Source organism: Epinephelus lanceolatus, chromosome 6, assembly GCF_041903045.1.
Source record: "Epinephelus lanceolatus isolate andai-2023 chromosome 6, ASM4190304v1, whole genome shotgun sequence".
NCBI classification, from domain to species: domain Eukaryota; kingdom Metazoa; phylum Chordata; class Actinopteri; order Perciformes; family Serranidae; genus Epinephelus; species Epinephelus lanceolatus.
In genome coordinates this window covers 40,769,952-40,796,263 of record NC_135739.1, presented here as the reverse complement: position 1 = coordinate 40,796,263, position 26,312 = coordinate 40,769,952, and the positions used below count along the sequence as shown (strand labels likewise).

The 26,312-nt window shown below is 41.3% G+C and overlaps 1 protein-coding gene across 1 annotated transcript in view; it reads left to right on the top strand.

The window, feature by feature from the left end:
* The window catches only part of LOC117253819 (cadherin-2-like), a 469,385-nt gene extending 464,742 nt beyond the window's left edge, over window positions 1–4,643 (top strand). Inside the window, exon 16 of the mRNA XM_033621526.2 lies at window positions 487–4,643. Coding sequence (XP_033477417.1) covers window positions 487–693 — 207 coding nt within the window. The 3' untranslated portion in view covers window positions 694–4,643. The remainder of the gene's footprint in view (window positions 1–486) is intronic.
* The last annotated feature ends 21,669 nt before the right edge of the window (window positions 4,644–26,312 follow it).

Sequence of the window (26,312 nt, the reverse complement as noted above, 5' to 3'; positions counted from 1 at the left end):
GTTTTGGGAGAGTTCAGAAAGGCTGTTCCTCCTACACATTGTTCTGCTTTGATGATCTAATGATGATGTGTAGTTGCCAGCAGTAACCAACAGTAAACTGTAGCACTGGTCGTAATTATCATAGTTTATAATTGTAATGCAGAAAAATCAATTTTTCTGCCTCTGCACCAGCAAAAGCCATGGCCGAAAGCATTATGTTTTCAGGTTGTCCCTGTTGTACATGAAACACTTTTCTGGCCACTACTCAGGAACAGAAGGAGAGACATTTGGTCAGATACTGAATTGGTGACACTCATCTATACAGATTGTATAGATCGCCCTGCTGGGGGGGAATATGTTTGTGAAGCATCCATATTTTCACAGACGTGGATGTAAACTGTAAGAGAAACTTGACTGGTGCGTGGAGGCATACAACTGCAGGGGGGGGGCCTTATTTTCCAAACTTCTCTCTGCTGACCTTGCTGTGTACTCCTTTTGTTCTTCCAGGGCCTGAAGGCAGCAGACAATGACCCCACCGCTCCCCCCTACGACTCCCTGCTTGTGTTTGACTATGAGGGCAGTGGTTCCACTGCGGGCTCTCTCAGCTCCCTGCACTCCTCTTCAAGCTGCGGAGACCAGGACTACGACTACCTCGGCGACTGGGGACCACGCTTCCGCAAGCTGGCTGACCTGTATGGCGGAGGGGATGATTAGCCCCCCCAACCCCTACCCACAACAACCACCCTCTCCACCTCACCTTGCCCCAAAGCTCAGGTGGGGTGGGTAGGGTTAAGGAAAGAGGATGTGGCATAAATATAGGGTATGGATTGGCACTTATGTATTACCACTGGACAGCTTATAAAGAGACTTGCTGCCCCTTGATGACAGTTGAAGACACTTGGGACCATTCTGACTCCCGGCCTAGCAAGGCCTGGCACCGGCTAGCATTCAGGCTAATGGACATTCAGCGTTAGCCCTTATGCTAACAAATATGAGCTGCCAGAGCAATGCGCTCTGAGGGGACGTCGTCTCTATGATGGTTAAGAGCTACAACAGCCATGCTACAAATGCTCATTTACACTTGAATCTCACAGTACAGGAGCACTGGGGTCAAATGTGCCTTTTTGTACATTCTTTTGATTGTGTTCAGTCTAGAGATACATTGCTTTAAAGCTCCCAACAGCAACTGGAGGAGCACTTCGCCATGATGAGTGTGTGTGTGTGCGTGCCTGCGTGCGTGCGTGCGTGCGTGCGTGCGTGTGTGTGAGAGTGTGTGTGAGTCATTTCCACAGAGATACACTGGATGGACAGTCTAAAGGGCAAAGCCTATTAACAGATGCCTTGGATGATCTGATCAGCAAAAACATGGCTTTACTGTACGGCTCTGGGTGTTGAAGGTTTTATTTTTCAATCTGATTCAGTCAGAAAATGCCACCTACACTTCCAGTATGTGGCAGTGTGTAGAGCTTAATCAATCACAGAGGTTAGCAAAATTAAATATACATATACTCACACTACTTCACTGCTCACTGATGTCTCCTCTGACCAATGCTTCGTTAAAGCTGGTGTCGCTTTCTATATGAGGCAGTAAAACACCTTTGTGTGTAACTCGGCAGATATATTTCTTACTTTTTGAAGCGCATGTCTGTATGCATAAACAGCAGGATCATTTCACCACATTGCTCTGGTATTAATGTGACTGACTGCCAGTGTTAACAAAACCAGCCAAGATCTAAAGTTTGAATTTCCTCTCTGCTCTCCCACACTGATTTTTCTCTGCAACGACTGATCATTCAACATCACATCATGTCAAAGCTTTGATTGAACGGTGAAGGACCAGCGTGTGAAACAAAGGCTGAAATGCCACTATCCAAACTGCTAGTTCCACTTCTGCTAATAAATCTTTTTAACACTTAGGGTGAAAAATGTGAAATGTTTTAGATATGCTGATGTAATGTACCCGTTTTAGTACATTTTGCTGTGAAAAGCAATGCACCGAAATTCTTACATATGTTTATTTCCACATAAATCATGAGCCACTAAAGAAGTATGCAGTCCATTAAGGAGGCAGGTTGGGGTGATGAATGGGTCAGAAAACACAGGATTTTACCCCAGGAGACTGCTGTTCAGAACCATGTGAACTTTGAGTCATTTTAAGGTATGTCCTCACCATGTTTCTTTCCCTACACCTAACCACATTCACTTTATTTGCTGAAACGTAACCTGTGTAACTTTAATAACAGAACTTTACATTAAGTATGTAATCCATGTCATTCGTCAGGCTCTAATTCGTAGGATATCATCAGAATCAGAATCAGAGATTCTTTGTTGATCCCTGGGGAGAAATTGTTGGCTTTACAAGTGCTCCTTAGAAGAGTAGAAAGATATATCATATTGGGCAATTCGAAGTGAAAATATAACAAAATCTAACAAGATTATTTACAAAAATATATATAGTAACCTAAAGTCTACAATTGTAAAAATATGGGTCCCTCAAGAAAAAGGTTGGGAACCACTGGTATACCACTGGTCCTCTACAATGTCCACACTGACACCCTGGATGGAAACAGGGGTCACCAGTGTCTTGGTCTTCCTCAGATCCACAGTCAGTTCCTTTGTCTTTGCCACGTTGAGCTGCACATGGTTCTGCTCACACCATGTGACAAAGTTATCCACAACAGCCCTGTACTCATCCTCATCACCCTTACTGATAAGTCCATCTATGGCCATGGACATCAGAAAACTTCTGAAGATGGCAGGTCTCAGTGCAATAGCTGAAGTCCATGGTGTAGAGGGTGAAGAGGAAGGGAGAAAGGACAGTCCCCTGTGGGGCCCCAGTATTGCTAACCACTCTGTCTGACACACAGTGTTGCAAGCGCACGTACTGTGGTCTGCCAGTCAAGTAGTCTACAATGCAGGACACCAGGGGGGCATCCACCTACATTTCTGTCAGCTTGTCACCTAGTTGAGCTGGACGGATGGCATTGAACACACTAGAGAAGTCAAAAAACATGACCCTCACAGTGCTCGCCGGGTTGTCCAGGTGGGCGTAGACGTGGTTGAGCAGGTAGATGATGGTGTCCGGTGTCCTCCACTCCAAGTTGGGGCTGATAAGCGAACTGGAGGGGTTCCAAGAGTGGCTTGACCATGGGCCGGAGCTGCTCCAGGATGAGTCTCTCCAGGGACTTCGTGATGTGGGAAGTCAATGCCACAGGTCTGTAGTCCTTGGAGCCACTGGGATGCAGCGTCTTTGGCACAGGAACGAGGCAGGATGTCTTCCACAGCATGGGGACCCTCTGGAGACTCAGGCTCATGTTGAAGACATGCTGAAGTACTCTACATAGCTGGGGGGCACAGGTAACAGGGCCAGAATTGTCAGATCTGTAAAAAGAAACAGATTCAGTTCATTGGCCCCGTCCACACTGCCTTCAGCTCCTCTGTTGTTGTTGGTCCTGAAGCCAGTGATGGTCCTCATTCCACTCCAGACCTCTCTCATGTCGTTCTGCTGGAGTTTCCACTCCAGCTTCCTCCTGTACCTCTCCTTAGCCTCCCTGATCTTAACCTTCAGTTCCCCCTGTATTGTTCTCATACGCACCCTTGTATATGCATTTTTGGAGGATGTCCTACCATTGCAGAAGATGCTTTGAATAGTTGTACATGTTGCAGCATTTTTATTTTTTATTTTGAACCATTTGGAATAATTTTTGCCACAGTAGCAGACCAGGCATCCAACAGTTCTGGTTCAGGTCTAGAGCAGGTTATTTTGGCAATTTCACACCACTTTTTTTATGACATTTTACATCAATATTAATGGTTATCAGAGGATGAGTTCAAAGATGAAAAGTTCAACACTAAAAAAAAGGTACAGACTAAAAATGAAATCACATTTATTTTTTATATCTCTTACATGCGATGTAATGTTTACAGCAAAGTTTTACTAAATCTGTTCCAGACGGTAGAATGTTATGGCAGTTGCTATTAAATGGAAATAAAATCAAGACTACAAATTAGGGATGGGGGAAGAAAATAAATAAGTATTACAGTATGCAATCACTGGACACTGCGCCGCCATAAATATCCCACAAAAGATTACTGTGAGCAACAACAGATGGAAACAATCCGACTGGTTTAAAAGTTTGGGTATGGAAGCATTTTGGCTATAAATTTGGTGGGAAAAGGGACCTATACAAGAGCCAGATGGTATAAATTCATATTTTGATTTAATTATGCACCATTACAAATACAGTATGCTATGCTTTAAAAGTAGCAAGTAGTCTCACAGTCAGAAAAAATAAATCATGTATAGAAATCAAAACTTTTATTGCAGCATGATACATCGATAATCGTTTTATCATCCAATAGTTGCTCTCTGAATTGTAATCAGATCTAATCATGAGGTGCCTGGGGATACTCACCCATACAAGAAATCCATGTTAGGTTGCTATGCCATTACACAAACATGGCACACAGTGTAAGGCACAAGGAATCTATAAATGTTTGAGTCAGATGAACTTTGAATGACTGGAATTGAAAAGTATTACAAAGCAGCTGCATCATGTTCAACCCAACAATAAGACAAACTGGAGGGTTTGTTTGCGTTGAACACTGGTTGAGTCAGTGCACCTGAGAAATTAACCAAATTTTGCTTCATGTACACCGAAAAAGTTCAACAGTCAACACCAGCTCCGTATTTCACTTTGTATTTGGCAGAGGGGGGAGATCACTGGACAAGGTCAACATGATGTTTAGCACTACATGTCAAAGGCTCCGACTTGTGTAGTGAAATATGTATAGGCAACACAATTTATTATTATTACCATACTGGCCCTAATGTAAGATGATAATAAGATGACACCTGTTTTTGAATTTATGGAAAGGTTACCCAAAATACTCTCAGTTAAATATGGAATTTTTCCAATAATGTTTGTAATGTAGGCTTGGTAAATATGTGTTCAGGTTCAGTAAGTTCTTCATTTTTGGAGCAGAATATTCTCACACTCTGCTGGTCAGATTGTTTTCTCTAACAGCTGACATGATGCAGACAGTCTCTGAGCTCCTCATTATGAAATTCTGTGACAGTGGTAAATCTTGGCTGATACACTACAGAATCGCTCCCAGGTCCATTTCTGCAGTAAATACGTCCAGAGATTTCCACTGGTTTGACACATTAAAAGGCCAAAACACAACGATGGCATATGTCGTGCATCAAAAAATACACTTATATTAGTGTCAATGCACAACCCTATACCGGTGGCAGCAAGACGCCCCGCGGCACTTTACACCACTGTCATTTTATCAATCCTCACCTGGAATTCAATACATTTTTCCCTCACTCGCCCTCTGCTTGTACATACCAGCTCCCATGAGCATACCTGCTCCTCTGGCAGCTCGACACTCCTCTCCTCACCATGGATGTATAATTGGATGTACTATATTGATGTTGCTGTGTTTAATGTGTGACGAAGAATGATGAGGAGAAACTTGTGGTTGAGGTTGAGAAATATCCCAAGCTAAAGCATCCACAATCCCAAAATTATAAAGACAATGGCCAAAAAGACACTTCCTGGTGAGTTATAGCTCTGGCGATTTGCTCTTCAGGTGAGAAATTAATTTTAATCAGGGGCTGTCCACAGGTGGAGGAAGTACAGATCTTTCAGTAGAAGTAGTAATAACTTGACATGGTCGTCTGTTGATCAGCTGCAGCGTGACACGTCCAGTTTTTGGTAAGGGGGGTACTTGACATACATCATATGACGCACCGCAGCGGCATTGATGTGTTTTCAGCCCAAGGCTACAAACAACCCATATTGCAACTCTTTCTTGGTGTACCAGGCACACTCTGTTGGAGGTGGCAGTGTCTGCTGCTGTGAATATATACTTATTGTAATTGTTACAAACTCACTAATTTGACTTCCCTGTAACTTTAAAATGTTATGGGCAAAATCCCATGAAGTTGTCAAGTACGTTTATGCTCCTAAAGGGATGAACTCCTAATAAAAAAAACAACAAAACAGCATCATATTCAAGACCAGTGGTCCATCTGACAGTGAGGTCTTTTGGTTTCTACAGTGACAAGATGTTGGTCAAACCCAGAGCTGTACAAAGGAGCTGCATATTTTTGCCAGTCTGGTGTTCCAAAGCCAACGAGAAGACATGTACAGTTATGCTAGAATTTAGATAGACACCTTCTGTTGTTTGTTTTGCTTTTGTCATAATGTGACTTATGCAGCTGATTGCTGATAAAGGGAGACATCAGTCGTTGTTGTGTAGCAAAGATACTTCCTGATATTCTGATGTGGTGGATTAAATTAAAAAAGGCAATGTTTCTTTTGTCTGCTAATGATTTGCCTTAGTGTTCTCTGGTACTTTCCAACTGGCTACTCACTGTAAACTGAAATATGTACAGATTGTATTTTTTTCTCTTGTTGTTCTTTTGGCTGTGATCTCTGAAAATGACATGCTAATATCCTGAATCCTTGTATATGTGTACTTTGGATTACAAATTAAAATCTTTTTGCATGTTTTTATCTTTTCATTATGAAAAAAAAACCCAGTATCATTCTGCTCTTTTGCAAATAAGGTAAACACCACACACACACACACACACACACACACACACAAACACACACACACTAGACTCAGTAAGGGACATTTTAAAGCAGTATCAATTGATTTTTGGCCACTTGGGGGCAGTAGAAGACTACGTAAACACACTGACACCTTATCACATTATAAAGGTGCCAACATGTTAGCAGATGCCTAATGTACACATCAAGCTGACAAAGAGCAACAATAGTATTCATTTGTAGTGGTTATTGTGAACACTTGATGTCCAATATTCACTCTCCTTTTAGCTGATTTGGTATCCACCAGCTGCTGGAACATTTATTAGTGTAAAGTGGGCTTGTTAGAGCTTTATTTTTAATCCCTGAACACTGCTGTTGCTGCTAGACACCATGTTGATGAGAGCTCTGAGAGTAAACTAAAATAGTTCAATCAGGAGAGACACGTTTTTTGGTTAGGAAAGAAAATATTTAATTACAAATGCACATGAGAATGAAATGTGAAAATGTGAAAAGTCTTTGGCGATTAGACCCCTTCAAGATGGAGAGCTATGAGGAGGGTGATGGATCCGTATCCAATTAGGGAACCCCCCAAAAACAGTGTAAGGAGTGAGAGGGACTACAAACCATATGACATGAGGCAATCCTTAAGATAAGATAATATAAGATACAACTTTATTAATCCCATAATTGAGAAATTCCAGTGTTACAGCAGTCAAGGAGAAAGAGTCAGATTAAAGATTTCAAATTTAAACTTAAAAAACTTAAATAACTAGGCATGCAAATAAGTACAAAAATACAAGAGACGGCGATAAATAACAACAATAATAATAATAAAAATAATAGGAAGTGGATAATAATGAGCAGCAGTGAATGAAATTGACCAGTGGATAAAGGGAGCACATCTAGTGCAAGTGATTGTATGTGCAAACGCAGGCAGCTGTGGTGTCCATAAAGTGTCCATAGTGTCAATAAAGTGTCCATGGTGCAGTCTACTGTGAGCAGTGCTGGTTATGTAGCCTGACAGCAGCAGGCAGGAAGGACCTGCGATAGCGTTCCTTCACACACTTACCTTACCAGGAGGCAACAGGCTTCTAACGAAACAAGCCGGTAAAGATTAGTAGGGAATCTATTGCAAAAGAAGCATGAACAAACTGAAACGAGGAGGCAGTGAATGAGAATGAACAGATCTGAAGGCCTGCATGACTCCTGAATGGGGAAGTTTAACCTTGATGAGAATATATGGTCAGGAAGAGACTAGGACAACAATAGGGGGGCTGCTATCTAGAAAACAGGGGATGTGAGATGAGATGGAAAGGAAGTGGCAGAGGGAGGCTTGGATAGATCTAACAGCCAAGACGAAGCTAGGGTGAAATGGCAGAGGCAGGGGATCAGGTCATATGGCAGAGGGAAGGCTGGGATGGGCATGATTCTGGAGGCCATGGCGTCTATATGTTGAACGAAATAAAAGGTCAACTAGGACCAACAGAAATGAAAGATCATAGACCAAACGTAAATTAAGGTCAGAAGACCGAACTTAAGATAATGCAAACAAAAGGCAAAGGTGGGGCAACCAAACATAAATTAAAGTCAGCAATTTTCAGCATGACAGCAACAGAAATTAAGGGTCTGATGACCAAACTAAAATTAACGTGACTGGTGCGAGGTCCTAGTGACCTGGGCCTATGTATGCAGAAAATAATAAAAGATCAATAAGACCAAATGTAAATAAAAGGTCAAAAGACCAAACGAAAATTAAGATCATAAGACCAACTCAAATAAAATGGTGACAGTAAAATAAGGTCCAGCAACCAAAAATAAATTAAAGTCATCTTGACAAAAGAAATTACCATGTATAAGCATGAGGTCCCGTAGACCTGGGTGCACAAACTGGAGTCCTAAAGACCATCAGTAGAAACAAAATAAAAGGTCCGAAGGCCGAACAAAATAAAAGGTCACATTGCCAAACAGAAACTAAGGTCGGAAGACCAACTTAAATAAAATGGCTAAATTAAAATAAGGTCCGACGACCAAACATAAATTACGTCCGATATGACAAAACAAAAATTAAGTGGGTCCCTCTGACCAAAGAAAATTAAGTTTTGCGGGGAAAAAATTCTGAGGCGTTCCAATGACCTTGGTGTGGTGCAAGAGGTCCACAGACCATGGGGGCATTTGCATGAGGTCCCGAAGACCAGGGGTGTTGGAGCATACAGCATGGGGTCCACAGATCATGATGGGGCATTTGCATGAGGTCCGAAGACCGAGGGTGTTAGGGCGTACAGCACAAGGTCTTATCGGCCATGATGGGGCATTTGCATGAGGTCCTGAAGACCGAGGGAGGCCAAGCACAATGCATGAGGTCCCACAGACCAAGGTGGGTCATTGGCATGAGGTCCTGAAGACCAGGGGTGTAAGTGCAGGCAGCATGAGGTCCCACAGAACATGATAGAGCATTTGCCTGAGGACAGAAGACCGAGGTTGTCAATGCATACAGCATGAAGTCCCACAGAACATGGTAGAGCATCCATGAGGTCCGAAGACCAAGGTTGTTAGTGCATGCAGCATGAGGTCCCACAAACCGTGATTGTGCATTTGCGTGAGGTCCCGAAGACCATGTAAATGAGCGAGAGATCAGGTGAACGAGGTAAAGGAAATGAACCAATAAAATTGCATTAAATCACGGCCAACTTGAATAAAAGAATACAGCAGAATATGTCCTAGGACCAGCAGATAGAGAATTGGCAGATAGAATTTGTGATTATATAACCAAAATGGAATATTCATGGGTGATGCAAGATTGAGGATTATAAAATGATAGGTGAGCAGTAGCGGATGAGCAGGTGTCGTGCATGCAGCATGTAGTTGGAGGGCCACGGATGACTGTGCAAACGGCATGAGAACGCGTAGAGCATGGGTATTGAGGGAACGTGGGATAAATGACAGTCATCCTAACCGAACTGAGGCAGACGGAATTGGAAACATGAACGAGTGCAAGGAACATAGGACTGTACAACAAGCAAATTTCAGGTCAGCAATGATGCAGTAGCAATAAGATAACCAATGGCTGATGCCATTTGCCATTTCTGAATATAAAGGTGGGCAATAGGACAAACCATAACTGGGATTTGATTGAAGGTAGCAGAAGAGCAAACTATGAAAGACCACCACCAGCTATTTGCATGAGTTAGTGAGAATTTGGGGAGCAGAAATTTGATTTATGAATTGGTGCTAGAATGGAGCCATACCTAGCTCCCCCCAAAAACCAGTGGGTACTTGCTACCCACTAAAAAAAAAAAAAAAAAAAAAATCTGCCCTGGTCCTTGATCCCTGTCTTTGTATATTATATTGATCACTTTTTATTTATTTATTATTTATTTATTTAATTTTATTGTAATTTATTTATTTATTTAATTAAAGAGATGAATTTATTCATTTATTTGTTTATATATATTTTCTTCCTCCCTGAATTGCTCAGCCTTAATAGATATTACCAACACTGATTGGGAAGTGCAAAGCTAGATGCATCTATCTCAACAATAAGTGGATCAAGAGTATTGCCCAAATAGATGTAGAGGGTCCTATGATAAAAGCCCTACTGCTGAACTGGACAAGTGTCACTAAGGGGATTAGAGATTGCATGGGCATCTTCGAGTGTATGTTGACTGGATACATTTCCCCTACAGGCGGTCGACGAATGATGCTCTGGATCACACTAAATAAGAACAGAGCAACATGGCACAAAGATGCCATGTGCATGAGGGGGCGATCATGCAGCTACTTGCTGAGCTCAAATGAATTGACAACTATTATACTTAAAGTGCGTGAAAACAGGAAAAGATTGGGCTGATTAGAAGCTGCCCTGCATACTGCTCTGCATGACGGGATTGAGGCATGTTCCGGGCCCGATTCATGGATGAAATCGTGAATGGTGAATCTGAGATGGATATAATTGTGAAGGGCAGCTCGAATTAAGTTAGACCATTTACGACTGGGAACTGTGATTACCAGAACTCATCAGTGTGCATACCACTGAACTGCAGACGGACTGGAAACATGACAATTAAAAAATAGCACAAGGGCTGAGAAAATGCCTGGAGTGCCGCCAGGAAGGAGCTGCTTGCGAGGACTTCTTAATAGAATAGAATAGAGCGAACCAGATGATTGAGCCCCAGCCGTCATGACCACGGTGTGTGTCAGAATGGTGGTTCAAAACATCGTTGCTACTAGGTGCAATGAATCTCACTAAATAAAAGCCCTTAAGGAGCAGACTTATTGACCCTTTCTTAATGTGCACGTAATCGACCATTGTGGAGGGAGCCCAAGACGTGCCAATGGCTGCTTCTGTGTTACTGTCCATATAATGATGATGATGATGATAATATTATTATTAATAATAATAATAATAATAATAATAATAATAATACAATAATACATTGTATTTGGAGGCGCCTTTCAAGACGCCCAAGGTCGCCTACAGAGCATGGAAGAAAAGATCAGTAAGACATCATTAAAACAAAACAACAACATAGGAACAAATATAGGCTAGTGCACAGTGTCCAGATAGAGTAAATATGCCAATTTTTTTTTTTTTTTTTGAGGATGCGGTATTGTACAGGAAGGCAATGAAGTTGGATGAGAACAGGGGTGATGAGGTCAGATAATTAGATACAGGTGATGATCCGGGCGGCCGAGTTCTAAATATGATAAATGACATGAATCAGGCAGATGGAGGTAATGGTACTGCAACAGAGGCCGCCATACTTATCCTTTCAGTATTTTAATTTATTTATTTTATTGCCACCTGATGAAACAGCTGTTGTGAGAGCATGTGCATACTGTAGACATGTATGCGAACTACGCTGTGTTTCCTTAAAGAAAGGGAATGCAAATAAATATGAGTGCTGCAATGAGGCGTTTTTAATTGATTGTGCTAGAAGTATATTTTCGGTCACCTGAAAACCCCATTGGAGAATTGCTGAAGGGCGCACGTGAGTTTATTTTAAGAATGAAGACGAAGAGGAAAAATCACTTAGCTTAAAGCGAATACCATAGAGAACGGAGGGCATGGTGTGCCTGCTTAAAATGCTCACTTTGATGAAACCCAGTGAGCCGAAAATTAATGTCCGCCGCTATTGCAATATTATGGTAATTGTTTTCCCATTTAAACAGGTAAAGGTAAAGTTCCACTGATTGTCACACACCTGAATGTGTGAAATTTGTTCTCCACATTTGACCCATCCCCTGAGGGAGCGGTGAGCAGCAGTGGTGCCGCGCTCGGGAATCATGTGGTGATCTAACCCCCCAATTCCAACCCCTGATGCTGAGTGCCAAGCAGGGAGGCAATGGGTCCCATTTTTATAGTCTTTGGTATGACCTGGCCGGGGATCGAACCCACGACCTCCCAGTCTCAGGGCAGACACTCTACCACAAGGCCACTGAGCTGGTGAAGGGAGAATAAATAAATCACTTCATATTAATGATGCAGTGATAATATTGTCTGCGGCACTGAATGGAGTAGTAGGCTGATCATATGACACACACTTAACTTAACAGTGAGGGAGGCTGATGATCGGATGACTTAAAACACCGGCTCTCTTGCCGTGAGGGATTCGGGAGCTCCGGGGCTGGAGAGGCTGGAGACAGACTGAAGCGCTGGTTGGGGGTGGATGCCAGCTGAGTGGACTGGTCGGCTGAGAGTGGTGGCCACTGCATGTGGAGGCCTGCGGTGATGATGACGATGACGAGGCGGGGTTGAAGCAAGGTGTGCGTGGAAGCTTGGCCAGAGTAACGGGGGACAGCGCGTGGCAATCCGGGTGTACGTATGCAACGTTTCCCGGAGAAACAAATCATGTTACGTGTAGTTTGGCCAACCTGATCTCACAGAAATACGTGAAATGACCACGACCTCTTAACACCGCATTTCGTGGTGGCAGCACGTAATGGGTTGAAATTACGTGCTGCCACCACGAAAACAGTGCCAATGTAAAGTCAATTAGGATCCTCTCCCGTGGTGGACACACGGATTCCCTGATTCAATCATGTCAACCTCGTTTTCCTCAATGATATCTTTAACATTCCTGTACACACACAAAAACGCGGAAGTGTCCTTGATAACTCAACAATATGACAGGTTAATGTCAAGGCTATAAAATAAAATAAATGTATTTTGCCAGCTTTTGATAGCGTAGGGCTTTAACAGCATTGTGCTGTGGGCGGATGGGGCGCATTCCACTACTGTTTTGTAGCTGCTGTCGGCCGTCTGTGGGCTTCATTCCATTTCAGATTGCCATCCGTCTGCCGTAACTGAATCCAGACGCCACTAATAAATAAATAAATACGAAGATAAAAATAAGGCTGAGCACGGAAGAACCAGAGAGGAAACACCATCACATGGAGCCGTCTGCCCCTGGCAACCCGGCCACCCTCCACTCCACCAGGGGAGAGCGGACCCCAAGCCAGCGCCACAGAACCAGTGGCTGCCCCGCTGGTTATACCTCTGACCGTGGCAGCTGTCACACAAACCGCTGCTGAAAATTATACATTTTGATACAGGTAGTCAAAGTGCTCTCTGAAACTACACCTGGCATGGCTTGTGTCCAAAAAATGAAAAAATCTACAGTGTCTACAGTAAAAAAGAAAAAAACAAGCAAAGAAACAAACAAAACTCATTTTATACACTGGGCCTTCAAAGTGCTCTCTGAAACTACATCTGGCATGGCTTGTGTCCAAAAAATGAAAAAATCTAAACTTTGTCGTAGAGCTAAACCAAGAGAGAGTGACATATGTCAGTATGAAGATTCTACATGGTTCCTGCTTTCAGCCATTGACCTTTGAACCTTGACCTCAGTGCATGTTTGAGGGCTTATAACTCAGCAACTAAAGGGGGTACAGACATGGGACCAACTGTTATAGAGAGCTCTTGACCTCAGCTATCATGTGAGTGTAGTCAACAACTGAGGGTGCTGTCAGATATGGATAAAATATGGATAAAATTAATTTTCACCCATTTAGAAATTAGATATTTAAAATCTGATTTCACAAATGTGTTTACCATCCCCTTGAAGTCCACAGTGTACTCTCAATTCAGTATTTACAACTTCCAAATCTGGGAAAACACTTAGATTTTTAAAAAACTACAATTCCCTGGGACCGCGCCATGGAGTTTGATACATATCAGCAACATAGTTGTAGTTCTTCTGATTTGCAAAGTAGGGTTCTAAATAGGGTTGTAAAAAGATATATCTACTGAATATATCTAATATCAAGTAAAGCCGAACGAGTTATTACACTCCACCTAGATGAACTATGGTAAGAAAAAGTAAAGATATCGGCTAATTTTCGATATTTTAGCTAATACACTAGAAACAGCGTTTTTGGGACAGTAGGTTCATTTGCGGCTTGTAAAATAGGGTTGTAAAAAGATAGATCTACTGAATAAATCTAATATCTAGTAAAGCCAAAGTACTTATTACACTGCACCTAGATGAATTATGTTAAGAAAAAAAGCAAGGATGTTGGCTAATCGTAGTTATTTTAGATAGTACTCTAAAAACGGCGTTTTTGGGACATAGGTTTTTTTGCGGCTTGTAAAACAGGGTCGTAAAAAGATACATCTACTGAAAATATCAAATGTCTAGTAAAGCTGAACTAGTAATGACACTGCACCTAGATGAAATATGTTAGGCATGATGGTTCATTTCAGATATTTTAGCAAGTTCTCTAGAAACGGCGTTTTTGGGATTGAATATTTGAATAGGCTATAACAAATATCTAGAACAGCCGAACTATCACGTTATTATCATTATTATTATTATTGGTGGGAAATTATAACAGAGGAATATATTTGCTGTTTTAATATCAAGAACACTTCCGTGTTTTTGTGTGTATACAGGAATGTTAAAGATATCATTGAGGAAAACGAGGTTGACGTGACGTGATTGAATCAGGGAATCCGTGTGTCCACCACGGGAGAGGACCCTAATTGACTTTACATTGGCATTGTTTTCGTGGTGGCAGCATGTAATTTCAACCCATTACGTGCTGCCACCATGGAATGCGGTGTTAAGAGGTCGTAGTCATTTCATGTATTTCTGTGAGATCAGGTTGAGTTTGGCCCACATCTTGAATCCGTACACGACACTGAGCTTGAGACTGAAGAAGGAAACGGGTCCATGTCATTGGTTCGACAGCCCATTGGTTCAACATCCCATTAGTCCGACTGTCCGTGGTGCTGAACGGCTCACGGTGGGCGTATGGTGCGACCGGCTTGAGGCAGAGCAGGCTCACGGCTTATGTGTTTGCCACTTTCTTTTTCATTTTAACCCACACCATGATCTTTTGCTGACCCTAACCAAGTGGTTTTGGTGCCTAAACCTAACCAGACCTTAACCACAGGGCGTCATGATGATTTCGGAACGGACTTCGGAACAATGAGTTTAATATGGTCGGAACAATGGGATGTCAAACCAATGGGCTGTCGAACCAATGGGCAGTTCCCGAAGGAAACGGAGGCAGAAGACACGCGTTGACAATATGACTTATAAACAGGTGAAATCGCCTGAACTGGAGGACTTGATGAATGAGAGATGATTCCGCTGCTGCTAAGGAAATGCACGAGGCTGTACAATCAGCAATAGACTGCAGGAAAAAGGTAAGGTGAGCGATTGTCTGCAGCGATTCTGCCTAGAATGACAGCTGAAAGCGGCAGAGGAGAGAACAGATTTAAAATCTCATAGTGACGACCTGATTGGCTGATGGAGGCCGTGGCTAATTACGATAGGACAGCTAGAAGAGTACACGCCCGGTGGCAGCTGATTGGAGGAAGCAGTGGGAGAATTGTGAATGAATAAGCACAGAAAGGTCTTCCTGATTGAACTTATGCTGAGCTTCATTAAATTTGCAGGCCAGGTAAACAAGCAATTATCTGAAAGGCAAAAATGTTGATAGAACTGCGGTGTTGGTGATAACTCTTTGTGGGTTCATCATTAGAAGTGGTCGGTGAAGATTGTCAGTCATTCAGGTCATGGTAATCATAAGTGCGATATTGTAGGCAACTGAACTTGCTTGCGTTTCTTGAAGACGGTTCGTCTCTCATCCAAGACGCTTCTTCAGTTCTAAATGACTAATGACCAGTCATTTAGAACTAAAGAAGAACATTAGAAGTGACTCCTTTGACATTGCACGTGATCATTTGATCTATTATCAATATGAAAATATTTATTAGTGCATATTCAGAAACATAAATTGTTTTGTTTTGTTTGTTTTTTATAGTAGCCCAAACTATTAAAGTGGTACAAAGCTTGCAGGGGACAGTCAGCCAAATGTAAATAAAAAAAAAGTATGTGTAAATCAGTCATTCAATCAATTTTATTTATAAAGCCCAATATCACAAATCACAATTTGCCTCACAGGGCTTTACAGCATACGACATCCCTCTGTCCTCAGGACCCTCGCAGCGGATAAGGAAAAACTCTCCCAAAAAAAGCCCTTTAATGGTAGAAACCTCAGGAAGAGCAACTGAGGAGGGATCCCTCTTCCAGGACGGACAGATGTGCAATAGATGTCATACAGAACACATCAACAAAATAAATTAACAGTAATCCATATGACACAATGAGACAGAAAGAGAGAGAGAGAGAGAGAGACAGATGCAGGACAGACAGTAATGACAGTAGCCTACAGCAACATTAATGGAAGTAATGATATTATAATAATATTATAATTATAATTCTGGTTATTGTGGTACAATATGTTGAAAGTAAATGTCTGATAGTATACATATGTGACAATAATCACATGTGTATATTAACAGTAGAAGTATGACTAATGGTAACCGCAGCAGCAGGAGGCATCTGGCAGGACCACGGCAGCAGCACAACCACACACGTCACACTATCCAGGCACCGCTGCGATATGAGTTAACCTACAAGACAGTGGAGCACAAAGGCTCTGGAGAAGAAGCTGAGTTAGTGACATGCATTACGGCCGAGTTAGCAAGATGTAGTAACAGGACACGAGAGAGAGAGAGAGAGAGAGAGAGAGAGAGAGAAGGAGAGAAGGTGCCCGGTGTATTATAGGGGGGTCCTCCAGCAGACTAGGCCTAAGTCAGCCTAACTAGGGGCTGGTACAGGGCAAGCCTGAGCCGGCCCTAACTATAAGCTTTATCAAAAAGGAAAGTCTTAAGTCTAGTCTTAAATGTGGAGACGGTGTCTGCCTCCCAGACCGTAACAGGAAGATGATTCCACAGGAGAGGAGCCTGATAGCTGAAGGCTCTAGCTCCTGATCTACTTTTGGAGACTTTAGGGACCACGAGTAACCCTGCATTCTCAGAGCGCAGTGTTCTGGTGGGATAATATGGCACTATGAGCTCACTAAGATATGACGGAGCTTGACCATTTAGAGCTTTATAAGTTAACAGTAGGATTTTAAATTCAATCCTGGATTTTACAGGGAGCCAGTGCAGAGAAGCTAAAACAGGAGAAATATGATCTCGTTTCTTAGTTCCTGTTAGTACATGTGCTGCTGCATTCTGAATTAGCTGGAGAGTTTTTAAGGACTTACTAGAGCTACCTGATAATAGAGAGTTACAGTAATCCAGCCTAGAGGTAACAAAAGTGTGGACCAATTTTTCTGCATCTTTTCGGGTCAGGATAGGCCTAATTTTCGCAATATTACGCAAATGAAAAAATGCAGTCCGTGAGGTTTGTTTTAAATGAGAATTAAAAGACAAATCTTGATCAATATTACTCCGAGGTTTCTTACGGTAGTGCTAGAGGCCAGAGCAATGCCATCTAGAGAAACTATGTCATCAGATAAAGAGTCTCTGAGTTGTTTGGGGCCAAGAACAATCACTAATTGATTACTTTCTTTTGGCTGCATCGATAAATACAACTGTGTATCATCTGCATAACAATGGAAATTTCCAGAGTGATTTCTAATGATGTTACCTAAGGGAAGCATATATAGAGTAAATAGGATTTTATTAGGATTTTTTAAGTATGATGTACAAACAGGGCAGAGACTTTCAGCCAGTTTATATTTAACAATGTCACATGCAAAAATGAGTTCATCCAGTGTTACAGTGTGAAGATTTTTATTAGGGACCTCGGCCAAAGTGCGAGGACCCTGTTGTTTTTGCTGCGTTTGTTATTCTTTCTTTTTCTTTCTTTCTCCCGCTGCCTCTTTTGAGGTTGAATTTGACCCCTTAAACATGCTCACGCATATCAGGACTGGCGGAAAATTTGATCAAATGAAAAAATTAACCCCTAAAGTGCCAAAATTGGCTCTCTAGTGCCACCTAGACACACTAAAGTGGCCACTGCAGCCCATAGGAATGTCGTAGAAAGATCAAACCAAAACTGGGTTGTTCATCTCATCAAGACCTACAAATCACATTCCTGACCTAAAACCCAACAGGAAATGAGATAGTGCCTCTGAAAGTAACATGATCAAATGTGGAGAAATTGTCAGCTGTGGAGAGGGGTCTAAAATCGTCTAAAAATTTTGTCTTTAACTGTCTACGTGAGCTGGAGGCCGAAACGGCGAGAGTCTGAGGTCCCGCTCAACGCTGCTTGCAGCTTTAATTAGGGACCTCGGCCAATAGTGGAGGGCCCTACTGTTTCTGTTACATTTATTATTAGGGACCTCGGCCAAGGGCAGAGGACCCTATTGTTTCTGGTACGTTTATTATTAGGGGACCAGCGGACCAGCGGACCAGCGGTGCTGGGAAACCTATTCTTTTTGTTAGGATTTTTATTATTAGGGTTCTAACCCCGAAGGGGTAGAACCCTTCTAAGATTGTACCGGTTTATTATTATTATTATTATTAGGGTTCTAACCCTGAAGGGGTAGAACCCTTCTAAGATTGTACTGGTTTATTATTAGGGTTCTAACCCCGAAGGGGTAGAAACCTTCTAAGATTGTACCGGTTTATTATTATTATTATTATTATTATTATTATTAGGGTTCTAAACCCGAAGGGATAGAACCCTTCTAAGATTGTACCGGTTTATTATTATTATTATTATTAGGGTTCTAACCCTGAAGGGGTAGAACCCTTCTAAGATTGTACCGGTTTATTATTAGGGTTCTAACCCCGAAGGGGTAGAAACCTTCTAAGATTGTACCGGTTTATTATTATTACTATTATTATTATTATTAGGGTTCTAACCCCGAAGGGGTAGAACCCTTCTAAGATTGTACTGGTTTATTATTATTATTATTAGGGTTCTAACCCTGAAGGGGTAGAACCCTTCTAAGATTGTACCGGTTTATTATTAGGGTTCTAACCCCGAAGGGGTAGAACCCTTCTAAGACTGTACCGGTTTATTATTATTATTATTATTATTATTAGGGTTCTAACCCCGAAGGGGTAGAACCCTTCTAAGACTGTACCGGTTTATTATTATTATTATTATTATTATTAGGGTTCTAACCCCGAAGGGGTAGAACCCTTCTAAGACTGTACCGGTTTATTATTAGGGTTCTAACCCCGAAGGGGTAGAAACCTTCTAAGATTGTACCGGTTTATTAGTATTATTATTATTATTGTTAGGGTTCTAACCCCGAAGGGGTAGAACCCTTCTAAGATTGTACCGGTTTATTATTATTATTATTATTATTATTATTATTAGGGTTCTAACCCCGAAGGGGTAGAACCCTTCTAAGATTGTACCGGTTTATTATTATTATTATTAGGGTTCTAACCCCGAAGGGGTAGAACCCTTCTAAGATTGTACCGGTTTATTATTATTATTATTATTATTATTATTATTATTATTATTATTTTTTGTTGTCTGCCGCTTGAGCTCAAATTCCCGTGAGCTGGAATAAGCCAGAAACCTGAAACTTGGCCCAATGATTGGAAATGATGTGCATCAACTTTTATTAAAATATGAGCCCAGTCGGCCACATGGTGGCGCTGTAATTAAGGCTTAAAAATGACTTTTTTGGGAGGCCACGCCCCTCACACCATAAGTCTGATTGACTTGAAATTTGACACACAGGTCCAGCTCAATGTGCTCTACAAAAAAGCCTCTGGGACCACTAAGCTCCGTCTGACTAGATTTTTTGCTAATTTGCATAATTTGAAAAACAGTAAAGTGACATAAAATTTTACAATTTTGACTCCATCAACACCAAATTTGGTACACGGCTTTGGGGGATGACAACACACATTTCTATTATAAATGAGCCAGATTGGTCAAAAAACATGGCCGCCACGGACCAATGAATCTTTGCTGTGTGCAGAGCTTAGAATTGATTGGCCATAACTCCCACACCCTTTGACCTATCATCACCAAACTTGGTGGGTAGGTCCACAATGAAACTTGGAAGCTGTCTACCAAAGCATTTTGAGCTCAGCCTATAGGGGGCGCTATAAATGCCACACATCTGTATCTCAAAGACCATTGGATGGAATTTCACCAAATTTGGTATGCATGCTCTAGGGGTGGCTATTAACTCATATCTTGAGTGCCATGTTGATAGATGAAAGTGGGCGTGGCCTATTCATCATTAACCATCATAATTTGCGTTTTATTAATTTATGACCAGCTGGAAGGACCTAGGGACATGAAACGTGGTACATGGACTATAAATGACACCCAAATACTGCTCAAAAAATTTGGTCCCAATCGGCCTTATGGGGGCGCTATAACATAGAGCGTAAAGCTTGAAAGGCTCTGCCCGCCGCACCACAAGTGCTATTGACTTGAAATTTTACACACACATCCTCCTGATAGTCCTCTACAAAAAAGCCTCTTGCACCATGAATGCCGCCCTTACAGAATTTTTGCTAATTTTAATAATGTTAAAAACAGTAAAATGAATAAGCTTTTGAAATATTTGTGCTATCAACACCAAACTTGGTATGAGGCATCGGGGGACCGAGACACTCATTTCTATTATAAATGAGCAAGATCGGACGAAAAACACGGCTGCCGTCAAGCAAAGTGTCCTTGGAAAGGGCGGGGCTTAGCGAATATCGGCTGTAAAATGTTAACCGTTTTTCCGATCGTCACAAAACTGGGTAAATATCATCAGAAGGGGACCAAGAACACACCCAAAAAAAGATTTTGAGATTGGCACATAGGGGGCGCAACCGTTTTCTCCATTGAAAATGAATTACGGAATCTTCAAAAATCACAAAATTTCAAACGGTAACTACGGATTCATACTTTCAGCTAGAAACTCCATTCAAACTGGAAAATATTCAGCAATTCCTTGACTTTTTACATATGATTCAACTTTTCAATCCCATTCAAACTTTCCAAAAATATTCAGCGTTTTCTGAAACTTGGTTATAATGGAAGTCAATGAGAAAATCCTTCAAACTCACTCATCTTCACCCACACTTCACGAACTCATACATTGACGTAGAAACTCCATTCCAACTCTGAAATGTTGACATTGCCATCGACTTTCAGTGACTGATTCATATTTTCCATATCTCTTTTAGTTTTTCTACACCAGCTGTTTAAAAATCATGAAATTTTCAGCCCTTCTCAGAATTTATAATGGGTGTGTATTGCGTGGAATGTTGAGAGTTAGAGTGGGTGATGTCATCGCTAGAGTGCACAGCACCTCTGAAATCATCAAGAAATTTTCTCTTAAACTCGCTGGTGCGGCCACATCGTTCACTCTACATACACAAATTGTACACCAAATTGTAGGAAAAGCCGTTCCGGTCGCAGAGGTGCGACCGCTGAAGAAAATGGATTTAGGGTTTTGGCTGCAGGTGGTCTAAAAGGACAACAAGTCCAACCAACTGCCCCATTCACTCCCATGTTAAGTGAGAGCCCAAATTTCTGGAAGAAAGCAGACCATTCCACTTATGTCCATCATGGCTCTGGCCTGATTTTTCACACCACAGAAATGAAATTTACACCTTTGTGATCCACATCCTGTCCTCTCGCTCACGGTGTGCTTTTTGTAGCTGTAGCACTTACGGTTTTTCATTAAACAGTTGGAGTTTGAGAGGAACTTTTGGCTCAGTTTCTGCCTTTTCTTGGTGTATTTAAATTTGACTGTGCCATTGCCAACTGGTGATTGGCTGAATCAACTCCAGCCGTTCGGCCAATCGTCTGTGTGTCACAGCACAGTCAAATTTGAATATTTCAGCAACCTGACTTCTTTGCAGTTAAAGCCTCATCATACAGAGGTAATTACATTTGTGTCAGTCTGCCTGTCTGGGTCTGTCTGTCTCTGTCTTTCTGTGTCCATCTTGGACATTTTAGACTGCAGTCTTTTTTAGCTGTTAAGTTAAGCTGTTTTTTCTATCTGTAAGTGGACATACACACAGACAGACAAACAGACTCACACATACACAAACGCGCGACAGCACGTGAACATACACACATTCAGGCATGCACACACACACAGACACACAGTGATACATTTACTGCTATTAATAATTAGCATATTGCTATGGGGATACTAGTTGGCAGCGAGCATCAGGCACACTCAAAATTTCATGTGAAATTTTCTAGTTCATTCATTCACTCATTCATTCATTCTTGAAAATGAAAATTTCATTCATGAAAATTTCAAATGCTCTGCAGAGATCAGATGAAGGCCACAGGATTTGTTTAAAGCCAATTTCCCAATTGCATATTTGAACCTAGCAACAGCTTTCTTTTTAATTTCACTCTCAGGTCCATGCCTTGATTTACCAGCGATAACCCAATTTTTAAAAGCTTCTCTGGCTTGCTGGTGGAGTTCATCCACATACTCATTCCAGCCTGGCCTGAAGCTGTCCTTCTTTGCTTTTCTCTGAATGAGTGGTTTACTAGCCTCATTCAGACCCTGCACAATTCTGTCATATAGTACACATACAGTGCCCTCCAAAAGTATTGGAACAGTGAGGCCAATTCCTTTATTTTTGTTGTAGACTGAAAATATTTGGGTTTGACATCAAAAGATGAATATGGGACAAGAGATCAACGTTTCAGCTTTTATTTCCAGGTATTTACATCTGGATCTGATACACAACTTAGAAGATAGCACCTTTTGTTTGAATCCACCCATTTTTCATGACAGCAAAAGTATTGGAACATGTGACTGACAGGTGTGTTTTGTTGCCCAGGTGTCTCCCAATTACATTGATTATTCAAACAATAAATAGCACTGGATGTCTGAGCTCAGTTTCAGATTGGGTACGATAGGTTTTGCCTGTGCAGACTGCATTTAGAGGTGGAACCAACATGAAAACCAGAGAGCTGTCTATGGGTGAAAAAGAAGCAATTGTGAATCTGAGAGAAGATGGACAATCAATCAGAGCCATTGCACAAACATTGGCCATAGCCAGTACAACCATTTGGAATGTTCTGAAGAAGAAAAAAACCACTGGTGTACTAAGCAACAGACGTCGAACAGGTACACCAAGGAAAACATCAGCAGTTGATGACAGAAACATTGTGAGAGCTGTAAAGAAAGACCCTAAAACAACTGTTAGTGACATCAGCAACAACCTCCAGAGGGCAGGAGTGAAGGTATCACAATCTACTGTTCGCAGAAGACTTCATGAACAAAAGTACAGAGGCTACACCAGAAGATGCAAACCACTCATTAGCAAGAAGAATAGGAAGGCCAGGCTGGAATTTGCCAAAAGGTACAGAGATGAGCCTCAAAAATTCTGGGAAAAAGTTTTATGGACTGATGAGAAAAAGATTAACTTTTTCCAAAGTGATGGTAAGGCGAAAGTTTGGAGAAAGAAAGGATCTGCTCATGATCCCAAACATACAAGCTCATCTGTGAAACACGGTGGAGGTAATGTCATGGCTTGGGCTTGCATGGCTTCTTCTGGGACGGACTCTTTCATCTTCATTGATGATGTAACACATGATGGTAGCAGCAAAATGAACTCAGAAGTCTACAGAAACATTTTGTCTGCTAATTTAAAGAAAGATCCAACCAAACTGATTGGGAGATCCTTCATCATGCAGCAAGATAACGACCCAAAACACACTGCCAAAACAACAAAGGAGTTCATCAGGTGCAAGAAGTGGAAGGTTTTAGACTGGCCAAGTCAGTCTCCAGACTTAAACCCAATAGAGCATGCATTTTACCTGCTGAAGAGGAGACTGAAGGGAGTAACCCCCCAAAACAAACAACAACTGAAAGAGGCTGTGGTGAAAGCCTAGAAAAGCATCACAAAAGAAGAATGCAAAAGTTTGGTGATGTCAGTGGGTCACAGGCTTGATGCAGTTATTGAAAGCAAAGGATTTGCAACTAAATATTAAGTCTCATTCACTTTAATCTATTTTAAGTTTATATGTTCCAATACTTTTGGTCACCTAAAAATTTTGTGTTCCATTACAAATAATGCTATCTTCTAAGTTGTGTATCAGATCCAGATGTAAATACCTGGAAATAAAAGCTGAAATGTTGATCTCTTGTCTCATATTCATCTTTTGATGTCAAACCCAAATGTTTTCAGTCTACAACAAAAGTAAACGAATTGGACCGACTGTTCCAATACTTTTGGAGGGCACTGTAGCTCTTCTTTCTGATTTGGCATACCACAGTTGAAATTATCACACATTATAGCATCATATGGAATTTCAGTGTTACCTAGGGTCTTCTCAGTCAAGTCATGATAATGTAGCAGGTCGTTCTCTGAGAGTTTAGCCCACTCAATTTTCCCACCATGATTAACCTGATTATCATCCGTGGTCATTGTAGGTAGGTTTTCTACATTGAGCATAATGGAGACAGGCATGTGGTCCATTGTTGCAAACCCATACAAAATCTCAACTTTATCCACACATTCATGGGCATCAGCTGTGCTTACACAATGATCTAGCCAGGATGTTGTATTCCAAGCCTCACTGACATATGTATAGCTATCTGTTGGCAAATGGATCTTACTTGTTAACAAGAGCTTATTATCATGACAAAATTCAACTAGGTATCGGCCAAACACAGACTTCCTGACAGAGATATCTGCATTCAAATCACCCATTACATGAATACGGGTACATTCATTTTCCTCAATAAAAGAGCCAATAAAAGCAAGCTTTTGAAGATATTGGTCCTCGTTACTGGAACATTCATAAGGTGTGTAAACATTCAAAATGATAAGAACATTACCATTATAAGAAACTTTTATTGCAACACACCAGTCTACTCTCAATCTAATCACACTGATCAGAGGGTCATATTTTTTATGCCACATAATGGCCACACCTCCAGGTATTCTGCCTTGAACCAACCCCAAGCTCAAATCTGTGGTTGACTCCCCCACCCCATGGAAGTTACTATGAATAGAGTTAAGCTTGTCCAGGTCCTGTTTAGCAAGAAAAGTTTCTTGTAGACAAAGAATGTCAGTTTCCTCAAGGAGTTTGTCAACAACAAGTCGCCGTGCCTTATCCGCTGCATTGTGTCCTAGACGCAGGCCGCGTGTGTTATATGACACAATTCTCATGAGAAGTAGACAAATCTTATGCATGTCACCCAAGTAAGCAGCGATGGATGAAATGATTACTGCATGTCATTTACCCAAGCTTTCTCTTTACATCATGTTTCTCTCCACTCTCCTTTCTGCTTACATGTATAACTCCTTGTATGTTCACACAGTTGATCCTGGGTTCCAACTCCAATGTAGTTACTCAGTCTTGTTAATCATTAATGATATGGTGCAGATTTTAAGTTTAATACTATTATGGCCAGGACAGTCTGACAGACTGACAAACAGACATTGCAGGTCTCTCTCACTCTGTGAGTTTTGCTAATATTTGATGACTTCTCATCCTACAACATAAGTGAAACAAACATGATGTCAGGACATTTTTTACCCTTGAAGAGGGCGGCACATGTAGGCCTATTTTAGATTTAGTAAAATGCCACAGATTAGCCTATGTTTTTGGAACTTCACCTGGTTGAACAATATGGTAAATAGGCCTACTATCATTTTGATTTCATTTGATTTGGAAACATAAAACATTACATAACATTTTTATAGACTAGTGGTTGTTCAGGTGGGGTTAAGAAAGATAAACACAAAAAGCAATGTTGTAGGAATTGAGCAGAGAGAAAACAATGACATAGAGTACTGGGCCTATCCTATTTGTACCTAGCTAATGTATCTGGGTCTCGTAATAAAGAAAAGGAGGACACTTTGCTTTTTCTTGGATGTATGGATTGTTCTCTTTAATGCCAGCATTTGCACACAACCACTGCTTCCTGTTCATGTATCCTATATTCGCCACATTGTGGATTATCTAAATATTCTCCATCAGGGGGCGCCATATGAACACAATAGTGTCATAGACCACAGCTCTCCTAGATCTGCTGCTGACATTACACTATTTGGGTGCAGCTCTTAAAAGACTAACCCAACCTAAAAACGCCTGGAAATAGTTCTATATTTTGTCCATATTGAGCTTATTTTTTCAGGTAGTACCAAGTATTATACACCATATTCAGGAAAATCTACCATTTTATCTGATGCAGTGTAAAATCACATTTATGCATGACCTTTGAATGAGCATGCCATATTTCACAAAAAAATAAAATTTCCCAGTAAAGAAAACTTGTGTTTTGTTGAATATCTCAGTCAACCAGGGCAGTTTTTTTTTCAATGTGAAAAGTTGTACTTCGGTGTTTTGAAGCTACATATGAAGTTTTGTGCAAATACCCTTTTTCTTCTGTGAGTTACAGCTAATTGAGGCGGACTTTACCACTAAAGACCTAATATACACACACAATATACTAAACATCAGCAACTAACAGGAAAAATAAATGTAGATTTTGTCAACATTTTCATAT